Source organism: Ambystoma mexicanum, chromosome 3p (assembly GCF_040938575.1).
Source record: "Ambystoma mexicanum isolate Mex_15411 chromosome 3p, UKY_AmexF1_1, whole genome shotgun sequence".
NCBI classification, from domain to species: domain Eukaryota; kingdom Metazoa; phylum Chordata; class Amphibia; order Caudata; family Ambystomatidae; genus Ambystoma; species Ambystoma mexicanum.
Genome location: NC_090925.1, coordinates 703,624,941 through 703,643,980, shown reverse-complemented (window position 1 = coordinate 703,643,980; position 19,040 = coordinate 703,624,941). Strand labels below are relative to the sequence as shown.

The 19,040-nt window shown below is 49.2% G+C and overlaps 1 protein-coding gene across 3 annotated transcripts in view; it reads left to right on the top strand.

The window, feature by feature from the left end:
* GRK6 (G protein-coupled receptor kinase 6) overlaps positions 1 to 19,040 on the top strand; it is a 729,447-nt gene that overhangs the window by 549,644 nt on the left and 160,763 nt on the right. For all 3 annotated transcript variants that reach the window (XM_069651525.1, XM_069651526.1, XM_069651527.1), the window contains exon 13: positions 17,386 to 17,523. In XM_069651525.1, coding sequence (XP_069507626.1) covers positions 17,386 to 17,523 — 138 coding nt within the window. The remainder of the gene's footprint in view (positions 1 to 17,385; positions 17,524 to 19,040) is intronic.

Sequence of the window (19,040 nt, the reverse complement as noted above, 5' to 3'; positions counted from 1 at the left end):
AACAGGACACATTAAAGGGATGTTTGTGAGGATAGTAGCAGAACTTGTTCCACTCGTCACATCACTTAGGGAGTCTGGATTATTGCAGCTCTGACGTTACCGCCCTCTGTCTTGTCAGGTTTGCTGGCCAACAATATACCCAAAGTTGCAGGGCTGATTTTAGCCGATATGTCAGTGCTTAGGGCTTCACAAATTGGAACCGCTTCAATAGCTGCTGGACTAATATCACTCCTTGACCTTCCTCATGGTCTCTGTTCTCAGACATTCCATTCCTGCTGCTCTGGGTCACTCACGTCCATTCTGTCATCTGTGACACTCGGCATGCACACAGGCTTCCTCACATTACAACCCTGGGTCCTAGCCATACTGGTTTTGCAACTTGTTCTCAGGGGCTGGTTAATTTCTTGTATCGGGAAATAAGCATCCCCTGTAATAGTTAGAGTTGCATGATGGTTTCTTCTTAAAAGGGGTGCCAGGACTTGTGACTATCGGGGCCGCCAGCTGCCTCTTGAGTGTCCACATTTTGCTTTTGACCTTTTCCTGGTCCCCCCCCCCTCCATGATAATACTATTGTGGTGAGGCAAAGTTCCATCTGGGCTGGCAAGCACAGGGCAGTGTTGCGATTTCTCACCTGGGGGTCAGGTTCTCCTGTTGGCTTCGGCTGACTCCATCTTCTGCCTGGAGCATCCTCCTGCGGGAGCAAATTCCCTCCCGCCCCCCCCTCGCAGGCTTCACCTTTGCGGAGGTGGCGGGAGGTTTTGAAGAGGGATGTGACTGGTGGGCAGGACTTGCTGGGTCAGCAAATTTCTGCGGAAAAAAACTCCTGTGCGATCCCGCTCCTGCGGGAGCAAACCCCTGCACCCTTTCCCCCCGCGGGTATAAACTGATCTACTTTATTATCATCTCAACAGACAGTTGTAGCACACTACATAACACAACCCATCCTGTAAAGGAATGCAGAGGACAGACGGTTTCAAAGAAGGAAAAGGGATGCACTCTGGATACTGACAGGAGGGTAGTCGGTAAAGTAATTAATCGCAATAGATCAAGGATACTTGGTTTCAAAACAAAGGGAGCAATGAGTCGTAAAATTTGCTAGGGGCCTTTGGAGAAGGACCAGCGGGACAGAGCCATAATGTACCTAGTGCTTGTCGAAGTTCTTGGTGCTTGACATTGTAGAGTCGGTTTCAGGGCGCTTTGCAGCTCCTGCGGCCGCCAGCGAGCCTTGACTAATGGCTGCAGGTTGTGCTACCTGGTGGTTTGGGGTCAGGAATCGTTGTCTCTTTGCTGGTCGGCAGGTCTGAAGCACTGGTCGAGGCATCTCGACAGCGTAAGCGACAGCGGTGCAGTTGGTTGTAGCTTGAGGGGCTCGACTGGCTCGAAAATGTCCTTGAAGGCAGACGTATATAGATACTTGTCGATGCACTCCTCCTAGTTTTTTCACTGGGCTTGTGTTGTCCTTTAAGGCGGATGGCCCACAGCTGAGGAGAGTGTTGCAGGCAACTGCTTAGTCCCTGGTTTGGGTCAGACTCTCTGGTACCTCCCACCTAGGAAGCTTGCTGCAGAGCCTAGCCGGGCACGCTTTGTGCTGGCTGGGTACCGGTTCTGGAGCTGCTGGAGGGTCCTCTGGATTCAGTATCTCCTCTGTTCCCTGGGAGATGTTTAGGGGATGGATCATGCTTACCTCTTTATAAATCCTAGCCTTCCATTATTGGCAGAAGCTGTAAGGCAGACCGTACCTTCAGCCAGGGTCAATGCTGAGTTGTTCTTGTTACTCCTTGCAAAATATTCAGATGATCTGCCCAAAAGAGCGACTATGCCCTCTTTTAAAGCCAAATGGGACACTGTGATTGGTGTTGGCCAAGCCTACCTTAATGAACCAATCCTGGGTCCCCACCAGCAATCTCCTATATGTCTGAGGTCCCAACCAGACTGTTTTGCAACAGAAAAGGTAAAGGGGTGAACATTTAATACTAATGCTACCCATCTTTCTATTTGTTTTGAATCAACGGGTCTCTCTGGTTAATTGAGCTCTCTGTGGTTCCTGATTAAAGCGGCTGGTCTCCCTTGAAGCTGCAGTTTGACTAGACTTCCTGACTTCTGCAAACCACATTCTCATACCTTCTGAATGGGATCTGCCTGAAGGGATGACTACTGTAAACTGCTGTCCCAGATATGGCAGTTCCTTACCCTTGTAGGCGAGAGCTGGCTTCAGGTTGACACAAATGCATAGCAGAGGTTGTTGGGGATTACTGTCTCTTTTGTTAGTCCTGCCACTAGGCCCTCCGTGGGCCTGTTTGAATTAACTCTGATAAGCAGCCACCAAAAGAGCTAACAAAGGTCAGGGCAGATCCATGGAGCCTTTGTTTGTTAAGGCTTCAGAGTGGAGAACCACATCTTGTCAGAAATCTGGGAAACGTGGAACAGAGATTCAGAATCCACTAGCACCACCAGTAGTGGGTGCATCCTTTGAGGATATGGGGGCTAACTTAGTAAGTTCTCTGAATCCTTTTATATCCTCGTCAATAGGATTCCCCCCCCTAATGGTTGCTGGTCACACAAGGTATCCTGCAGCTAACCCACTCATAATAACTGCAAAGGCAGTTGCTATAGCTTTACTAAACACCTTTACCAGGAGTAGCTTTCCTGTGGAGGCTCTGCTTGACTCGGGCAGCAGCTTCAAGTCTAGGTATAGTTGGGCCTTATGGAAGGAAGATGAGGTGACTTATTTTGTCGTCCCCATATCCTCCAGTTATCTGGTCTGATTGAGAGATTTATTGGAACTCTCAAAAGTATGATTGGATATGTTGAGGTAGCCCCAGTGAAGGCAGTGGGACCTTCTTTTATCATACTTATTCCAAGAAATCTTGACCCTGAAATCATGGTCTGGTCCTTACAAGGAAGTTAAACTCTGGTTAACTATTCAGTGGTCCTTGGAAGAATTAGAAAGGCTCCCACAGTTATGAATAGATTGAAGGATTTCCGAAAGGGAAGAGGGGGGATCAAACCCTCTCCGGCCGGTTTCAGGATAGCCCTTCTGATGCCTCCATTGAGAGATGTCCCATTGTAGCCTCAACTGACGCCACACCAGCAGGGTAAGGTGCAAACCTTATGGCAGTTTCCCCTTTGTCTTCACTTACTTCAGGCATGACACTTTGGCGCAAGCATGACATTGATAATTGAGTTAGTGTAAGTCTTGAGGTCAACAAGATGTAGGATCTAGGGGTGATAGAGCCCCATCGTCCATGTTCTCCAGCATGGGATCTGGCATGGATTCACATGTTCATGAATATTCCCTGTCGTCAGCCTGGGCATCCTCTTTAATAAAAGAAAGCAGTATTGCTTTAAAAGCTTGAACACTGCCTTTCGTCTCATTATCCAGTCACTGACATCTGGGTCATACTGAACACATCCAATGACTATCGTCTCCCTGAGTCCTGCCCCTGGTGGCCATCTTCAGATTTCTACCGCACGTTTTGGTGCAGGTAGTCCTGTTTTTTCTCCAACATGGGGTCTGGCATGGATTCACATGCTCATGAATATTCCCCGTCGTCGGGCTGGGAAATTATCGGCAAAGAAAAAAATAGTGTCAGTTTTATTTCTGAACTATCTTTCTGCTAACAACCAATCACTGAGCTCTTGGTCATACTGCCCCCAGCCAATTACTGCCCTCTACCTAAGCCCCTCCTCTGGCAGCCATCATCATATTTGTACTGCATGTTCAAGTGTTGGGAGTCCTCGTGTTTAGCTCTCGAACTTTTACTGTGTTCTTCGCTTTTTGGAAGAGTATTACTCTTTTTTTCGTTCAACCGGGTTTTGCGCTCCATCGATCCACCTATCCGATTTAATGAGGACCCGTTTTCGGATTCTTCAGTGCCACTCAAGGGCAAATTTCATTGAGTTTCTTCTCGAAGGCTTCCAGTAGATTCTTCAGGCCTACCCCACGTGCACCATGTTCGAGGAGAAGGATTCAACTCCCCTGTTCAAGTTTTGCGGCGCGCAGAATGTCTTTTTGGACGACAAGCATTCCGAGTGCCTTTACTGCCTGTACCCGATGCACAAGGAGGAGAGTTGTGCGTTTTGCCAGGAGATGGCCCCTCTCATGATTAAGGCTCGGCACAGCCAGCTGAACGAGTGGTTACAGGCCAAGGCACCTGCTCCGGGTGGGTCCCATCAGCATGCCTCTCCCAGTTCCAAGAAGGCTGGGAGAGGCATGCTCATGGGGGTCCAACAGAAGGCTAAGCACCGCAAGTCCACTGTTACTGGGGGCACCGTTGCGATGAGCTCCGCGGCTGCCAGGGTGTGTTTGACGTCTCCAGCCTCCGTCACCAGTCAACGCTCAGGATCTTTGGCCAAGAGGAAGTCTGATCATCCAGGCAAACTCGAAGAGAGGTCAAAGTCTGCCCTTCCAGAGAAGAACAAGGGGTGGGGGGGGAATCAGGGTTCAGACCCTCCCCCTAAGGAGCAGGACAAGGCTCTGGCCCTGACCATGAAGGCCCAGGTGCACCCGCCGAAGGCTCAGCCTTCTATTGAGGGGGTGGCGGCGTCCCTGGCAAAGGCTGCCATGGTGGCTCCGCAGGGCGTGGCCCCGGAAAAGAGGGTGTCCCTTCCTCCCAGGAGGAAGGCTGTGTTCAGGCCCATAGAGAAGACCCAGGAGAAGGTGGCAGTCATCTCCCCGAGACCTTCACCTCTGGAAGCGAAGAAAGGAGGGGGGGAGGGGTGGGGCCCTCCAGGGTACAGACATTTCCTCTGAGGAGCTCACCTGCTTGCAAACCATCCAGGAGGAGGAAAATGTAGGGGATGAAGGTGACAATGGCGAGGACACCGTTGAAGAGCAGCATGGCGACGGGGGCCTCAGTTTACAACCGGTGCTCCAGGGCCTATTCCACCTCAGCTGCCACCCCCACCTCAGCTACTTCCTAGAGACCTCAAGGTGGACATTTTCTCGGCACTGCATACACTGGCCTCTGAGATTCAGACAAGGATGCCCATCACGCCAGCGGTCCCACCGGCTCCGACCGACCGCCCCACCCCTCCCCCGGCAACAGGGGAACCTCTGTCCAAGAGGATTGAACACCCTCCACCTCCTTGCCCCCATTGCCCACCTCTTCCCCCTCCCCCTGAGGGATGAGACCGATCCTGATGCGACGATGGGCACGGACGGCGACGGCGGGATAGGGTGACCTCCCCTCTCCACCTCCTAGATCTTCCCTGCCGGACGAGATTGGTGCATTCCACTCGATCTCCAGAGCTTTGAAACCTTTTCAGCTCACCCCAGTGGAAAAGGAGGGCTTCTTATATCTACGCTGCAAGGCGAAGAGAAAGACCATCCTCTTGGTTCCACTCCTGGATGACATTTGGGATGAAGGTTTGTCTCTCATGAAGAACCCTTCTACGGCCCCAGCGAAGAGGGATCACCTGGAGAAGAAGTACAGGGTGCCGGACTCTGTGCCCAGTGCTTGCGGGCCCAACCGTCTCTGGACTTGGTTGGGTCAGCAGCACCCACGAAAAATTCCTTGGGAGCTTCTTCTTCGGCTGCAGCCACCCCTCCGGACAGCGAGGGAAACAAGTTAGATGCCATGGGACGACAGGTCATCTATTCTGCGGGGACTACCATCAAGGCCGCCAATGCCCTCGCCATCATAGCGCGTTACAGCCTGGAGCTGTGGTCCAAGATCACTCCCATCCTGGACTTCCTCCCCGATGACAAGAGGTAGGAAGCGCCGGAAATTCAACAGGAATGACAAGTGGCATTGGAGCATGCCATCACAGTGGCCACAGACATCTCTGACGTGGGGTTCTGCCAAATGGGCAACAGCGTTTGCCTTCGTCGTCGTGGCTGGCTCAATGCCACCAACTTTCATCAGGAGGTTCAGTCGAAGGTGTTGAACATGCCCTTCGACGGGGACAATTTGTTTGGGAAGGCTGTGGATGAGTATCTGCAAGCCATGAAGATGGACATGGAGACGGCGCGGGCCTTGGCTACTCTTCAACAACGGAGGCCGGCCTTTCGGCCCTCAGGCAGCAAGTCCCAAGCTTCCTCCAAGGATTTCGGCGGGAGCTGTGCTTCTTACTGCAAACCCTCCCGCTCTTTGGCCCAGGAAACCAACAGGGGCCGTACCAATGCCTTCGGAGGAGGACGTTGTCGTCGCCAGGGTCCCCAAGGCGGCCCTTCAACGTCCAAGCAGGATTGAACCGGCTGTGTCGTCAGGCCCCCCACCCGGGTTCCCCGGTGGGAGGCCGGCTGATGAACTTCGCCAGAGTGTGGAAGACCATCTCCACCGACCATTGGGTGCTGGACGCTCTCGCCCACGGACACACCCTGGAATTTCCACAGAAGTGTCCCCGAATACTACTGGTGGCCCGGCAGGAAAACCACGTCCCTCAGCTGCTGCTGGAGCTCGTCCCAAAGAAGCTCCTGGGCTTCAGAGTGTACTCAAGGTACTTCCTTGTCACAAAGAAGACCAGAGGCTGGAGGTCCATTCTCGAACTTTGTTGACTAAACAAATACATCCGGTCTCATAAATTCAGTATGGTCACTCTTCAACACGTGCTTGGACAGCTGGAAGAGCGGGGGGGAGGAGACTTACCGTCGTCGCTGGACTTGGATGCATACTTCCACATCCCCATTCACAAGGGTCACCACAATTTCCTACGTTTCGTGGTGCAAGGGAAGCACTACCAATTCAAGGCCCTTCCCTTTGGATTGAAGTCGGCGCCTGTGGTCTTCACCAAGTGCCTGGCGCCAGTGGTGGCGGAGCTGCGACTGGGGGGGACTCAAGTCTACCCTTATCTGGACGACTGGCTCATTTGGGCCAATTCGAAGAAGATCGCCATCAACCACACAGCGAGGACTGTTCGCCTACTGACAGATCTGGGGTACTGCATCTACCTCATTCGGCTGTGTAGGCTACGGATGCGTCCCCTACAGAGTTCCTCGACGCCCGTTGGATACAAGTGTCGGGAAGCTTCGAGGACAAGATCACACTCGAGAGTTTCCGTTGAGCGATAACAGTGGTGGGGGTTCGTGCACATCTGTCCGGAGGCGTGGATTTCCAGACCCCACCGCACCAGGAGACTGTCACGATGGACGCCTCCCTGGAAGGATGGGGAGCTCACAACGGAAGTCTTAACACAAGAGGCCTGTGGCTACCGGAGGAGAAAACATTACACATCGTTTTGGAGCTGCGGACAGTGTTTTGGGCCCTCAAGTCTTTCCTTCCGTCCCTCAAGGGCAGGTGGTGTGGATCTTCACGGACAATACCACCATGATGTTTTACATCAGGAAGCAGGGGGGCACCATATCCGCGCTCTCCAGAGACGCGCAAGACCTATGGCACTGGGCCGTCGCCAAGGGGATGTTCCTCATCCCATTTCATCTGGCAGGAGTGATGAACACCGTCGCCGACTCTCTCAGCAGGGAGCTGCGCTCTTGCCATGAGTGGGGGCTTTGGCAGGACCACGTGAATCACCTGTTCCGCAGATGGGGCAATCCAAAGATCGATATATTTGCGACAGCAACGAACACCAAGTGCCAGAAGTTCGCCATCAGGTTTCCCCAGCTGGAGAGCATGGGGGACGGATTCTTATTCCCCCTAGGACGGCCTGTTTCTGTATGCGTTCCCTCCGTTGCTGTTGCTTCTTCGACTAGTCAATCAACTCAGACGGTCCCGGTGTAAGATGATCCTCGGCATGGCCGAGGCAGATATGGTACCCGGACCTTCTTGACATGTCAGTGTCCCATCCAGTAAAGCTTCCGGTGGTCGCAGATCTTCTCGGCAGGGAAGGAGGCGCAATTCTGCACCACGAAGCAGTATCGCTGAACCTGAAGGTGCACTTTCCCTATTTGTATGGCCTCAATGCGCTTTGTAGTTGGAACAGCCTCAGTGACTGTAGTCCATGTGCTGGAAAATTCTAAAAAGTTTACATTAGGAGATGCTTGTGTGCTTTTTTGCCGGTCTAGGACTTGGGTGGCTGGCTAGGCTTGTCTAAGCAGCCCAAAAAGAGGTCGGGCACATGGGTGGGTGCTGTTGGTGGTTTGCGCTAGGATGCTATTGTTGGTAGTCGATGTGTGGCCAGCTATACCAAATTTCCTTTGTTGGTAGTCGCTGTATGCTAGTGCCAGAGGTGTTGAGGTACATCAGGTGTTTCAGTGTGGATGACTGTATGTGCTGCTAGACCGGAAAGCATAGCCATAGCTGCATTCTATGGTGCATGGATGGTTGGCTGTGCCTGCGGCCTGTGTCCACAGGTGGGGTGTAAGGTATGCGTACCGTAGTCATTCGAGGTTATACGCACCATAGTCTTTGGAGATGTTTGGCTGGAGTGATCTTTGTCCAGTGTGGACCGTGTGGCCTTGTTGTTCATGGTCTCTCTAGTGTGATGGTCTGAGTAGGCGATGGGCGTGGGTTAGTTTATTGCGGTGTGCCTTAGCGAGGGGTGCTGGCTTCCCTGGTCTATTTGTCTCATTGTTCATGGTCTCTCTTGTGCTAGGAACTGGGGGCGGGGGAGTGGTGTGAGTGGGTGAGTTTATTGCACTGTGCCATAGCGAAAAGATTGCTGTCTTCACTGGTGTATTTGTCAGGTAGGACTGTTGTTGTGCATGGGGTGATTGTGATGGTGTGTTGTACTTGGTGTAAGGGGATGTTGGGTTCAGTAGTGTAGTTTTGATGAGCGATGGTTCAGGGGGAAATTGTGTAGAGCCATGATTTTTACGTTTTTTCTGAGTTTCAGATGGTTTTCAGTGTTGCAAATGTATAGGGTTATGGAGTTCCAGATGATTTGCATTTTCGGGTTCGAGGGTAAGGGCGGTGGGGTGGCCGAGTTTATTGCGGTGTACCACCGCAACGGCTGCTGGCCTCCCTGGTGTATTTGTTAGGTAATAGATGTTGTTGTATATGTTGGGAGAGTATGTTAGGTGAGCCGCTGAAGGCTTGTATGCTGTAATTGGTGTAAGGGTGTCCTGTCCAGATTGGCTGGCCTGACTGGGTTCGGCGGAGTGGATTCAGGGGGGGATATTATGGGAAAAGACAGGATTTTAGGGTTGCAAATGTGTAGGGGTGGGGAGTTCCAGATGATTGGCGCTTGGACGGAGAAGGAAATCCGCCCAGCCTCAGAGGTGAGTTGGGACCACTTAGCGAAATGCTGTGTGAGATCTGAGGTTCCTTGTGGGCTGGTAGGGCATGATTTTGTCTCTAGGGAAATCCGGCCTGGTTTTGTGGACGGCTTGGTGGGTGATGCACATGTCTTTAAAAGTAGCACGTCGACCCATCGGGAGCCTGTGGCAGACTTTTAGTGTGGGGCTGATGTTTCCACTGGTGGGTAGGTTTATGAGCAGGCATGCTGATGCATTTTGGATTCTTTAAAGTTTCCTTAGTTGAGGTGCTGGAGCTCCTAGGTAGAGGCTGTTTGCGTAATCTAGACTGGACAGTATGATTGAGTTGATGGCAGAGAAGCGGTGGGGATAGGTGATGTAAGCAAAGATGATGCGTCTGAGAATCCGTAAATGATAGAAACAGGTTTTGGATACGGGAGTGCTGTGTTGGGTGAGGGATAGGTCTGAGTCCAATGTGCATCCCATGGTTTAACATGTTGGAGATTTCCGGTACTTGTCCTAGGCCTTGAGGCCACGGAATCGGTTGAGGGACAAAGGCAGTTTTCCTGCAGACTTGAATCTCAGTTTTCTCCCCAGGTTGAGGATGAGGTGGTTGGTCGTCATCCAGTGGTCAATATGCGAGAGGTATGACGATGGGTCCGGACTGCCTGAGCTTTGGGATTTTGAAGATGAGCTGGGTGTCATCTGCGTAGTTGTAGCAGGTAAGATTGTATGAGCGGATGATTGCGGGCAGGGGTTTTATGTCGAAATTGAGAATATAGGTCTTTTCTTACTGGTTGTGATGTGGATGTGAACTGAGGAGGTGCAAGATTTGTGATCGATTTGAGATAAAGGTGGAGATCTAATTCTGATTCAGGCAGTGGAGAGATCCAGCAGGATGAGTACTGTGCAGCCTTCTGCGTCGGCTGTTCTTTTTAGGTCGTCCTAGATGGAGACTAGGGAAGATTCTGTTCCCCTGATTGGAATGTAACAAGAATGTGTGATGTAACCGGTGCCCTTGAAGCTGCTCTGGGCATGATGGACAATAGGGTATTATGTAACTAGAGGACATGATACTACTCTGTGCATGATGTACACATAGGACCTAGGATATGATGTAACTAGAGCACATGATGCTTCTCGGTGCATGATGTACACGCAGGACCTAATGTAACAATAGTGTGAGATTTAACCAGTGCCCTTGAAGCTGCTGTGGGCCCGATGTACAATAGGGATGATATATTCATGGTTTACCCCTAGCCTCAAAGCTATATGGGCGGAGAAAAGGAAATTAGAAGCCACATGGAAAAATTGCCCTTCAGCCCTTAACAAAGAGAATTTACTGAAAATTAGTCAAATACAAATGTGATCTAGTAAGTAGACCTAGGGCAGACTGGCTAATTCTCTTTTTAATGGACTGTAGCAAAGGAAGAGCCTTGGCTGACAGCCTTTTTGTTTGTCCTTTTTGTTTAGCCTACCACAAATCACCGACTGTTTCCTCGGTGTGGAAATGGAAAGCAGGCCTTTTTAAGTAAGTTGTTGTACAACACCTGAGATGCATGTCCACATCAGGTGCTGCCACATCTTTAGTGTCGATGGTGAAATCCAGGTCATCCTGCTAAAATTAGTCAGGGTCTTGATGAGGGTAGTCTTGGTGTACATATGTCCTGATCTGTTAGATAAATCCCTTCTAGGGTGTCACAGGAGGTGTTCATGACTGGATGTAGGAGCGGGAGAAGGAAGACGCTGTGGTTACTTAAGACCAGGATATGTTAGCCCTTAGACAGGTCAACCCTTATGTCCTCTGGCAAATGGGAAACTTGTTGATCCTAAAAAATAAAAAAAATAATTTAAATAACGAAAAAACTAGTAACTGTCCATTCTTTCCTCAGAGCCTTCTTTTGGCCAAGTCCCTCTTTTAGGTGTTTCTTCTAAGGCGAACACTTGCCTCAGGCCTTCTTTGTCTTTTCTTCTTGTGAAGAGATGGGACAAAGGGGAATGTCCCCTTCATACTGGTGTACCTCTTAAGGGGCAGCATGAGATGTATGACTGACTTCATGGTTTGTATCGAAATGTGACCTTTTTGCTTTTTTGATGCCTTCGAATCATCTGGTGGTTTATTGCACACCTATTGCTGCAGATTGTTCTTTGATGCCTTGCAGTAAACACGGTTGCGGAATCGCAGCGGGCTTTACCGGCGCTAGATGGGTAGGTCATGAAGCACCGTCTTCCGGCCTGCAGCCTTCTTTTGACAGCTTCAAAAGAACAGCCTGTGGTAATGAGTTTGGGGGTCCGTGTGCTTTCTTCCCACCAGTGGCTCTAGCCATAGCCCCACACTGCAACTGCCTTTCGGGGCTGTGGACTGATGCGCGGGAGCCGGATGGTTTCCTTGTGGTGTTGTGCTCTGAACTGGATCAGTTGCTGCCCTGCCCTTATGGATCTGACAAGACACCAATGGCGGTTTCTGACTCTGCCATCAGAGCATGTGTTGCCCACCGCTTAGTGCAACGTTCTTTTAGAGTCTTAAGCCAAAAAGGCTTAAAGGAAATGCAACAGGTCTCGTAGTATTCGAGAAAGTCATTGTCCTTCATGGATATTTTCTGTTGCAATTGGGCAGAGTTCTCTCCATGGTGGGTGTAGATATTAAGGACAGCAAGACCGAAGCAGTACACTTAAGAAATGCAGGTATGCATTCTTTGTCCAAAAGGAATCTGTCCTCCCGACTCTAATGCTGGGCCGAAGCCTGATGTAGGCCAAAACCTGCCACCGGAACGATCTGGTTTCGAAGTTGAAGTTAGCCATCCGTAAAGAGATTAATCAAGCGGTAACAATAGAAATATTGATAAGTTATAACTCCAAAAGCAGCGTAGCCACATGACTCTGCGAGAACATTTCTAACCACAATGGTCGAAAGAAATCGGAGGGACAACACGTGAGGGATCATGGCTAGTCAACGTCCCTTTTTGAACTTTAAAAACCTCATGCGCAATACTCCACGCCAACTGCTAGATGTCAGCCTATGCAAAGCATGTGATTCTAAGCAGATCCACAAGCCTCAGAAATAGTTGCATATGGTTTTGATTGACAATGTGCTTAGTGTGTACCTAAAAAGTAAAATATCTGTATTTAACTTGAATTATTTAGTGTTGTGTGGACACATTAACCTGTTCAGCAATCTTACCACCTGACAATACACAACTTGCCATTTAAACTTTCAATACCAGCTTTTACACTGACCTACACAAACAATCCGGACTCAAGATGTTACAGCACCACAACTATACACTTGTATCACAGACCTTGTTAATTGCAAAGCTAGCAGCAGACCTACACTGCAAGCCAACTTCTGGATACACATACACATTCTCTGAACAAGTGCAACGCCAGAATCCATCTGATCTGCACCAGTCAACCCAATAGTACAGCAACCTTTCCCAGTCTCTTCATGCTCCTACTTGAAAGCAACCATTTAGCAACTATTTTTCAGGTTCCAAAAGTGGCAAGTGAAAAGCAAACGTGTGCTATATAAAACCCATTAACTGTGTGTACTTACTGACTGGCCCTTTTTGTGCTTCCGTCTGTACTGGATAGTCCGGTTTATTTGTTGAGGATTCCTCTTAGACGAAAATGCAGATTCACATTTTGCATTGAAAAAACTGGAAAACCTTACTGTGGATCCCGGATGACTATGGATGTGTAACAGCACAATTGAAAGACATTGCATCAAGCGTTTAGGACAGTTTCCTGACCGCCAACACACGAGACTACCCAAAACTGAAGAGTTATTTGGAAGGCCCAGAAGAAAAGGCTCCAGGATGGACGACAGGGAATTGGTTCAAGGTGGGCCAGGGACGGGAGGCTGATGGGCCAGGAAGGGAGAGTTTGGGTGGCCAGGGAGACCAGTGTAGCCAGAGAACAGGGTGAGGTGGGAGGAGGGGGGCTGCGGCTTGTGAAACCCTCCAATTGGGTAAATGTTTGCGTATTTGTGCCGGGTTGAGGCTGTCCAAAAAAATGCCGTTTCCCAGAGCAACCTCAAACAGGCGAAAGCTACATATAGAACCTCCACAAGGCAAGGTCATGCTGTTTTCCCACTTCTCCCAGATGAAATAAGTGTGGCGTGACTAGCCATATGGAATGCATTATGTAGGTCTAATGTTTGTGCAGCTAACCACTCCACTCCTTCCCTTCTGGCTTCAGTATGTCATCTAGTATGGCCATGCATACCAATTACATCCCGCTTCTAGGATTGGGGGCCCATAATGGCCATCTTCTCAATGAAGTATTGCAGTTGGAAATAGGTTGCCATTTCTTTGAACTTATAGTATAGCAGTTTAGTGATGTTGAAATGGGGTGAAATTGGCCATTTTGTCTGGATCTTAATTTGACTTTTCCAGTTGGGCTGTTAATGCTATCTGTTTCAAGCTGAAGGAAAACATGCCTTGTACAAATGCATTTGTTGCCCGATGGAACAAGTCAGTAGTCAGTGAGTTTGAGTTTGGGAGTGAATGGATCCAGGGAAAATCTGAAGCATTTGCTCTTTGAACACCTTACGCAAAAATGTTGGCAGTAAGGTGGACGAAATACCAAAAGAAAAGCCTAGCATTTCATCAATGCTGGAGTCAATAAAACAGTGTGAGTGGTGTTAGCTGTGGTGAACCAGAAGGAGTCGGACCAAGTTGTGACATACTCAATGGTGTTTATTTAAATAATAATAAAAATGCCAATCTAGCCCTACCACTATGAGGGGAGTTCCCTACCCGACAAACTAAAAATAAGGGTGTTTGTCACAAGTCCAAATAAATGGTCCTTAGTCCAAATCCTACAAGCTAACTGGCAAAACCACCTAGGGAAAAATGATAACAAAATGGAGGCAGTAGCAATATCCTCTGTCCTTGGGCTTTTGCATGGCCCAATACTTGGATCCCTTTTCATAGAATGCTTGTTTTTTCAAAAGTTCATCACTTTGTGTCAGGTCTGTCCTGAGCCTCTCTGTAGGTTCTGCATGCCAAATCAAGCCTTTACATATGTTCCATACAGTTCCTTCTTTCCAAGTAGAAAAGGCTTAATACCATTCACCATTTCTGCCCAGTTCTGTTTGAGGTTTCGCGTTTCCTGGGCTCCCCAAAGTCCTCTGACAGATTCACTTCAGCTGGGCATTGGTGGGGTGGGGGAGGTCTGCCTGTTCTGGTTTTCTTGGCTCCTTCAACCCTTGTGGCTTCTACAGCCTTGTAATGTCTCGGTTTTTTCAGGGATCCCGAAGTCCTCTGGCCCTCTGATAGATTTGCTTTAGCAGGGCTTTTGTAGGGTGTCTGCCTTGCAGGTTTACTTGGTTACTGTAACCCATGTGGCTTTCCCAGCTTCTGATACCATGGTTCGGCCCTCAGCGGCGTTACCTCTTCGGGCGTCTTCGCTTTCCTTCCGCTGCCTGTCTCTGCAGCTAATGCACTTCTCATGCAGAGATCACAAATCAGATCTCTCTGCTATGGTTTGGTCTCGGCGTTGGTTAACGGGCCCCATGCCCACTGCAGCTTCCGTTTGGTCACGCCACCAGGTGAGACACTCCCTCTCTGGACATTGGCTTATTTGCTGGTCAGGACGCCAGCCTTCCGGCGTCTTGCTAGTGATTTGCTTGCTCTCAACGCTACCGCCTGCTTCAAGACAACCTTCCGTAAAGCGGCTCACTGCTGCGTAGGATTCTCTCTCCTTTATTCAAAGTTCCTCCTTTTATGTACGTTGTCACAAAGGAAACTGGAGTGTCGCTCCTCTTTGACTGTGGAGGTCAGGCGAGATCCAGCATGGATCTATGTTAAACTGAATACAAAAAGCTTGACTTACAAAATTGCAAAGCCCACTTTGCATTTTGTAATTCGAGCTTTCCGGACTTCGGATATTTGTCTCCCACTGGGCATCTAATGTATGTAGGGGACACCCCTGCAGCCCATAATGCCGAATTAGAGGAGCAGGGCTCTGCTGCTCCCCTTTTTCGGTATTCTGGAATTCGATCTTTTGTACTGGGCTAAATGCTCATGAAGTGTGCATTCAACCTTTTTTTCCCCCCTCTATTTTGGGGTAAACCCATCCTGAAGCCAAAGAGATTGAAGAAATGTCACTACCAGGAGAATCCAAAATAGAAGTAAGTCTTTGATTGCCATGTAGGTAGACAATGTGTTCTGGACAGGGAGTTCCTTACAGAAATGGGAGTCCTTGTCTATAAGAGGTGTCCCTGCCAGTGAGGTCCTACTTTCCCAGATCTCTAGGGCGGGTCTTGCTTAGCGGTGTCACCTCCCTAGCCTCAATGGGGGTGGTTCCTCTCTGGAGAAGGGTTGAATAGTCCAGATTCGTCACATAACCTTATTCATGGTTCTGTTTATAGCCAAGCGTGTGCTTTAAAAGTACAATGACTGCTTATCATAGTGTCTGAGTTGGAATAACATCTGAAATGAATGAATAATTTTTTAATTTCAGACTTGTCTGAATAGCTTTCTCTGGGTGTCATAATTAAGCAACATGACCCGAGCGGTGGGGGCATTACCGATTCAGGTAATTCCCCGGGGTCCATAGTTATAGGACTGAGCGAGTCGGTAATGCCCCTGCCGCGAGTGTCATATTGCTTTTACTACCCCGACCCGCAAGATCTGCGTGACCAGGTCACTAAAAGCATTTTTCTGTCCCGAAACACGCTGCAGTGTTTCGAGACAAAAAAAAAAAAGACCAAAAAAATGGCCACCGGGAAAGGGAAAACAGTCCATTTTCCCTTTCCATGGCAAGGAGACGGTAAAAGTGGGGTTGGGAGAGTGAAAGGGAGGGAGGGGAAAAAAAAGTAAACTTTTTTTAAAAAAATGACCTGTGTCCCCGGCGGGGGACAATGGAAGCCTCCAGCCGTGTGGAGGTGTGGAGCGGGGATGGCCCCGCTCCGAGTCTCCACACGGCTGGAGGCTGCCATCGCCCCCCACCGGGGACAAAGGAGCAAGAAGGTAAGTGGAGTAGGGAGGGCAGGGAGGAGGGAGGAAAGGGGAGGAGAAAAAAAAATCTTACCTGAATCCCCAGCAGGGGCGAAGGCAGCCTCTCGGCTGTGGGGAGGCTCGGAGCGGGGATGTCCCCACTCCCACGTGGAAAAGGAGGCTGGAATCCCGGCCGAGAATCGAGGGATTCTCGGCCGGGTAACGACCTGGCGAGAGCCAATCAGAATGCGTGTTGCCTTGACTCTCGCCGGGTACTAACTAGTAATAGGTTCTGCAAATTCAGTGTTCTGCAATATATCTCGTTATCACGATGTTCATGCCATCAATGGGGCCCATATAATCTAGTGAGGACGTCAGTCTAGAGTCTGAACAAAAGGGTGCTTCACCTGGGTAGCAGACTGGATGCATTCTAGACTATGACTGGAAGTGCACCAAAGGACTTTTTTGTTTTCCCAGCCATGGTGAACTCTGTAGACTCTGCAAATATTTCAGGGTCGTGAATTGTGTTGAACAGGAGACTTCCACTGTATGACGAAGAAAGATGAGGATGGTTCCTGAGCAAGAGATTGTTGTGGACAGCTTGGAGTGGCCTTATTTCTGCTTAGAATACAGATGTATAGCCCTCCTAACACTATCTTTCTCAGATGGGAATTTTTGCAGTGGAGAGGTGCTCTTCAACGAGGAAATGATTGTGGCGTGAAAAGAAAAAGATGAAGCATTGAAGAACCTTTGGGACTGCAAGATGTTCAGACATTTGCACATGGGGATCCCTCTGGGACTTTGTTGAAATATGTTGAACGTTTGCACTGTGGATGAAGCCCAGGAAGTGTGTTGGTGTTCAGAAGTAGTACATGTTTGTATGCACCAGTTTGACCTATTCACTATCGGTCAAACTGGTGCTCCATTGGCAAGGCCCCTTGTGTTGGTACAATGGATGAAGCACATAGGGACCTCCGTTTTATTTTTTCTAGGTATAGATTATTTTTGTATTTAAATCAGCAATTGCTTTCTTTTGCTTCTACTTGTACTCAAGCTTGATGTTTAGGAACCCAATGCCTTCATGTTTCATCTCACCTTTGTTTATTTATATAGCACACCAAACTCTTGGGTATCTGGGCGCATTGCCATCCTAACAATGACTGCATTCTCATCACATTTTATACTTGAAGCTTAACCAGGCAACCAAAGAAGAGACTTCAAACATGATTTCTCATCCATTGCCCTCTTTGCCATATGTTTCTGGGGTGCTTGGTAGCAGGATATGGAAGGTGGTTGCTTGTCATTAATGCATTATTCATTCTGTGGCTTTGACTTTCTACCCCATCACAGCTCCTTTGCAAAGACCCCAAAGAGAGGCTGGGATGCCGAGGGGGTGGAGCCCAGGAAGTGAAAGAGCATCCTCTCTTCAAGAGTCTGAACTTTAAGCGGCTGGTGGCAGGTATGCTGGACCCACCCTTCAAACCAGATGTAAGTGATAGCAGATTTCTCTATTTTGATTCAAGTTCCTATTTTGATTTTGGATAATGCTTAATCCCATTTTGTCTAAGCACTGGTATGGCCTTTTGATATATTAAGTAATCAGTTTTGTGGTAAGAGATCTTAATGTTACTGGGTCTTGTACTGCAGCACTGTTGCCACTTGCATGGGCTCTTGGCGCTCTGGCAGATCTGCAATGGAAGGAGAGTTGGGGCGGGGAGAGTTTATTATTGGGAATGAGGGAAAAGAGCAAGAGAACTTTGATGTGCTGTTGGCAGCTTGCGTTCAGGGCAACTGGTAACTAAGTAGGTGCATTTTCGGTTGGTAGCCGTCATGTGGTGTTGCGGTATGGTTGTGCATGGTTTGGTTTTGCGTTGGGTGTTGTGAAGTGCGTGCGGTTTGTGGTGTGATATAGGTATGGTTGTGTTTTGAGTTGGTGTATGCAGAATGGCGAGTTTTTAGTACAGTTAGGAGCAAAACTTTTCCCACCCCCAGTAATCCATCCAAGTGCAACATATCCCCCCCCAACAATCCATCTAGGTGCGATACATTCCTCCTCCACACCCCTCACAATCCAAGTGTGATACATTTCCCACCTCCAACAGTCTATCTAAGGGTGTAGAACCCAACACAATACAGATCTTATGTAATGCCCATCTCAGGGCACGGCAGGTTGGACGCATGATATGGCTAACCTTTACAGTTTGGCCAAATACAGAACATGGTTAACATGCACACACATGCTCAGTGAAAGAGGCCAACCCATGCAAATACGCAAGATGTAAAATATTGCCAAATTACAGTTAGACTAAATGCAGGTGGGTATATGATTTTAGGGAATCGGAGTGGTGGGGTTTTACTGAAGTACAGGAATGGCTGTGCTCCCTGTCCACACCTCACTTACCTCATCCATCAGTCACTTGTCTGCTTCAGGTGTCCCAGGCGAAAAAGGGGCAAACACAGAGTGGAGCTATTTAGTAGGGAGCTGCCCTTTGCCTCTGGCACTTTGCTGATGGCTGGCCAGGCATGGCTGCCCTGGGGGAGGTTCTGAAAAGGTGTTAGTTCCGGTCACATGCAGTAGCAAGGGCCCTATCTGGGGGACACAGTGGGTAGCTGGCTAGGAGGGGCGAAGGCGGAACTAGGAAAGGGGCTTCAATGCACCCGCATCTGCAAAAGGGAAATCTGGGTGGGGACAAATAAAGTTGGCAATGAGGCTGCGCTTACTGGGCAGAGGAAGAGATCCCTGGGCCGGAAACTAAAGGGCCTGGGTCGCCTCCACAGGTGGATACTCCCTAAGCTGCGACCTCCCTGGTCACGTGCAAGAGATGACAAGAGTTATGGAAAAGAATGCCAGTGCCACCGCTAGTTCCGCTTGGGGAGTGAGAAAAGCGAGAAAGAGAAGTGGAAACAGAAAAAGTAAAAAGATCTGTCACAAGGGGTGTCTGAGAGCCTTTTTACTGGTATAACCCAGCCACAGATTAATGAAAGGGGCAGGTTAGGGGGCAAAA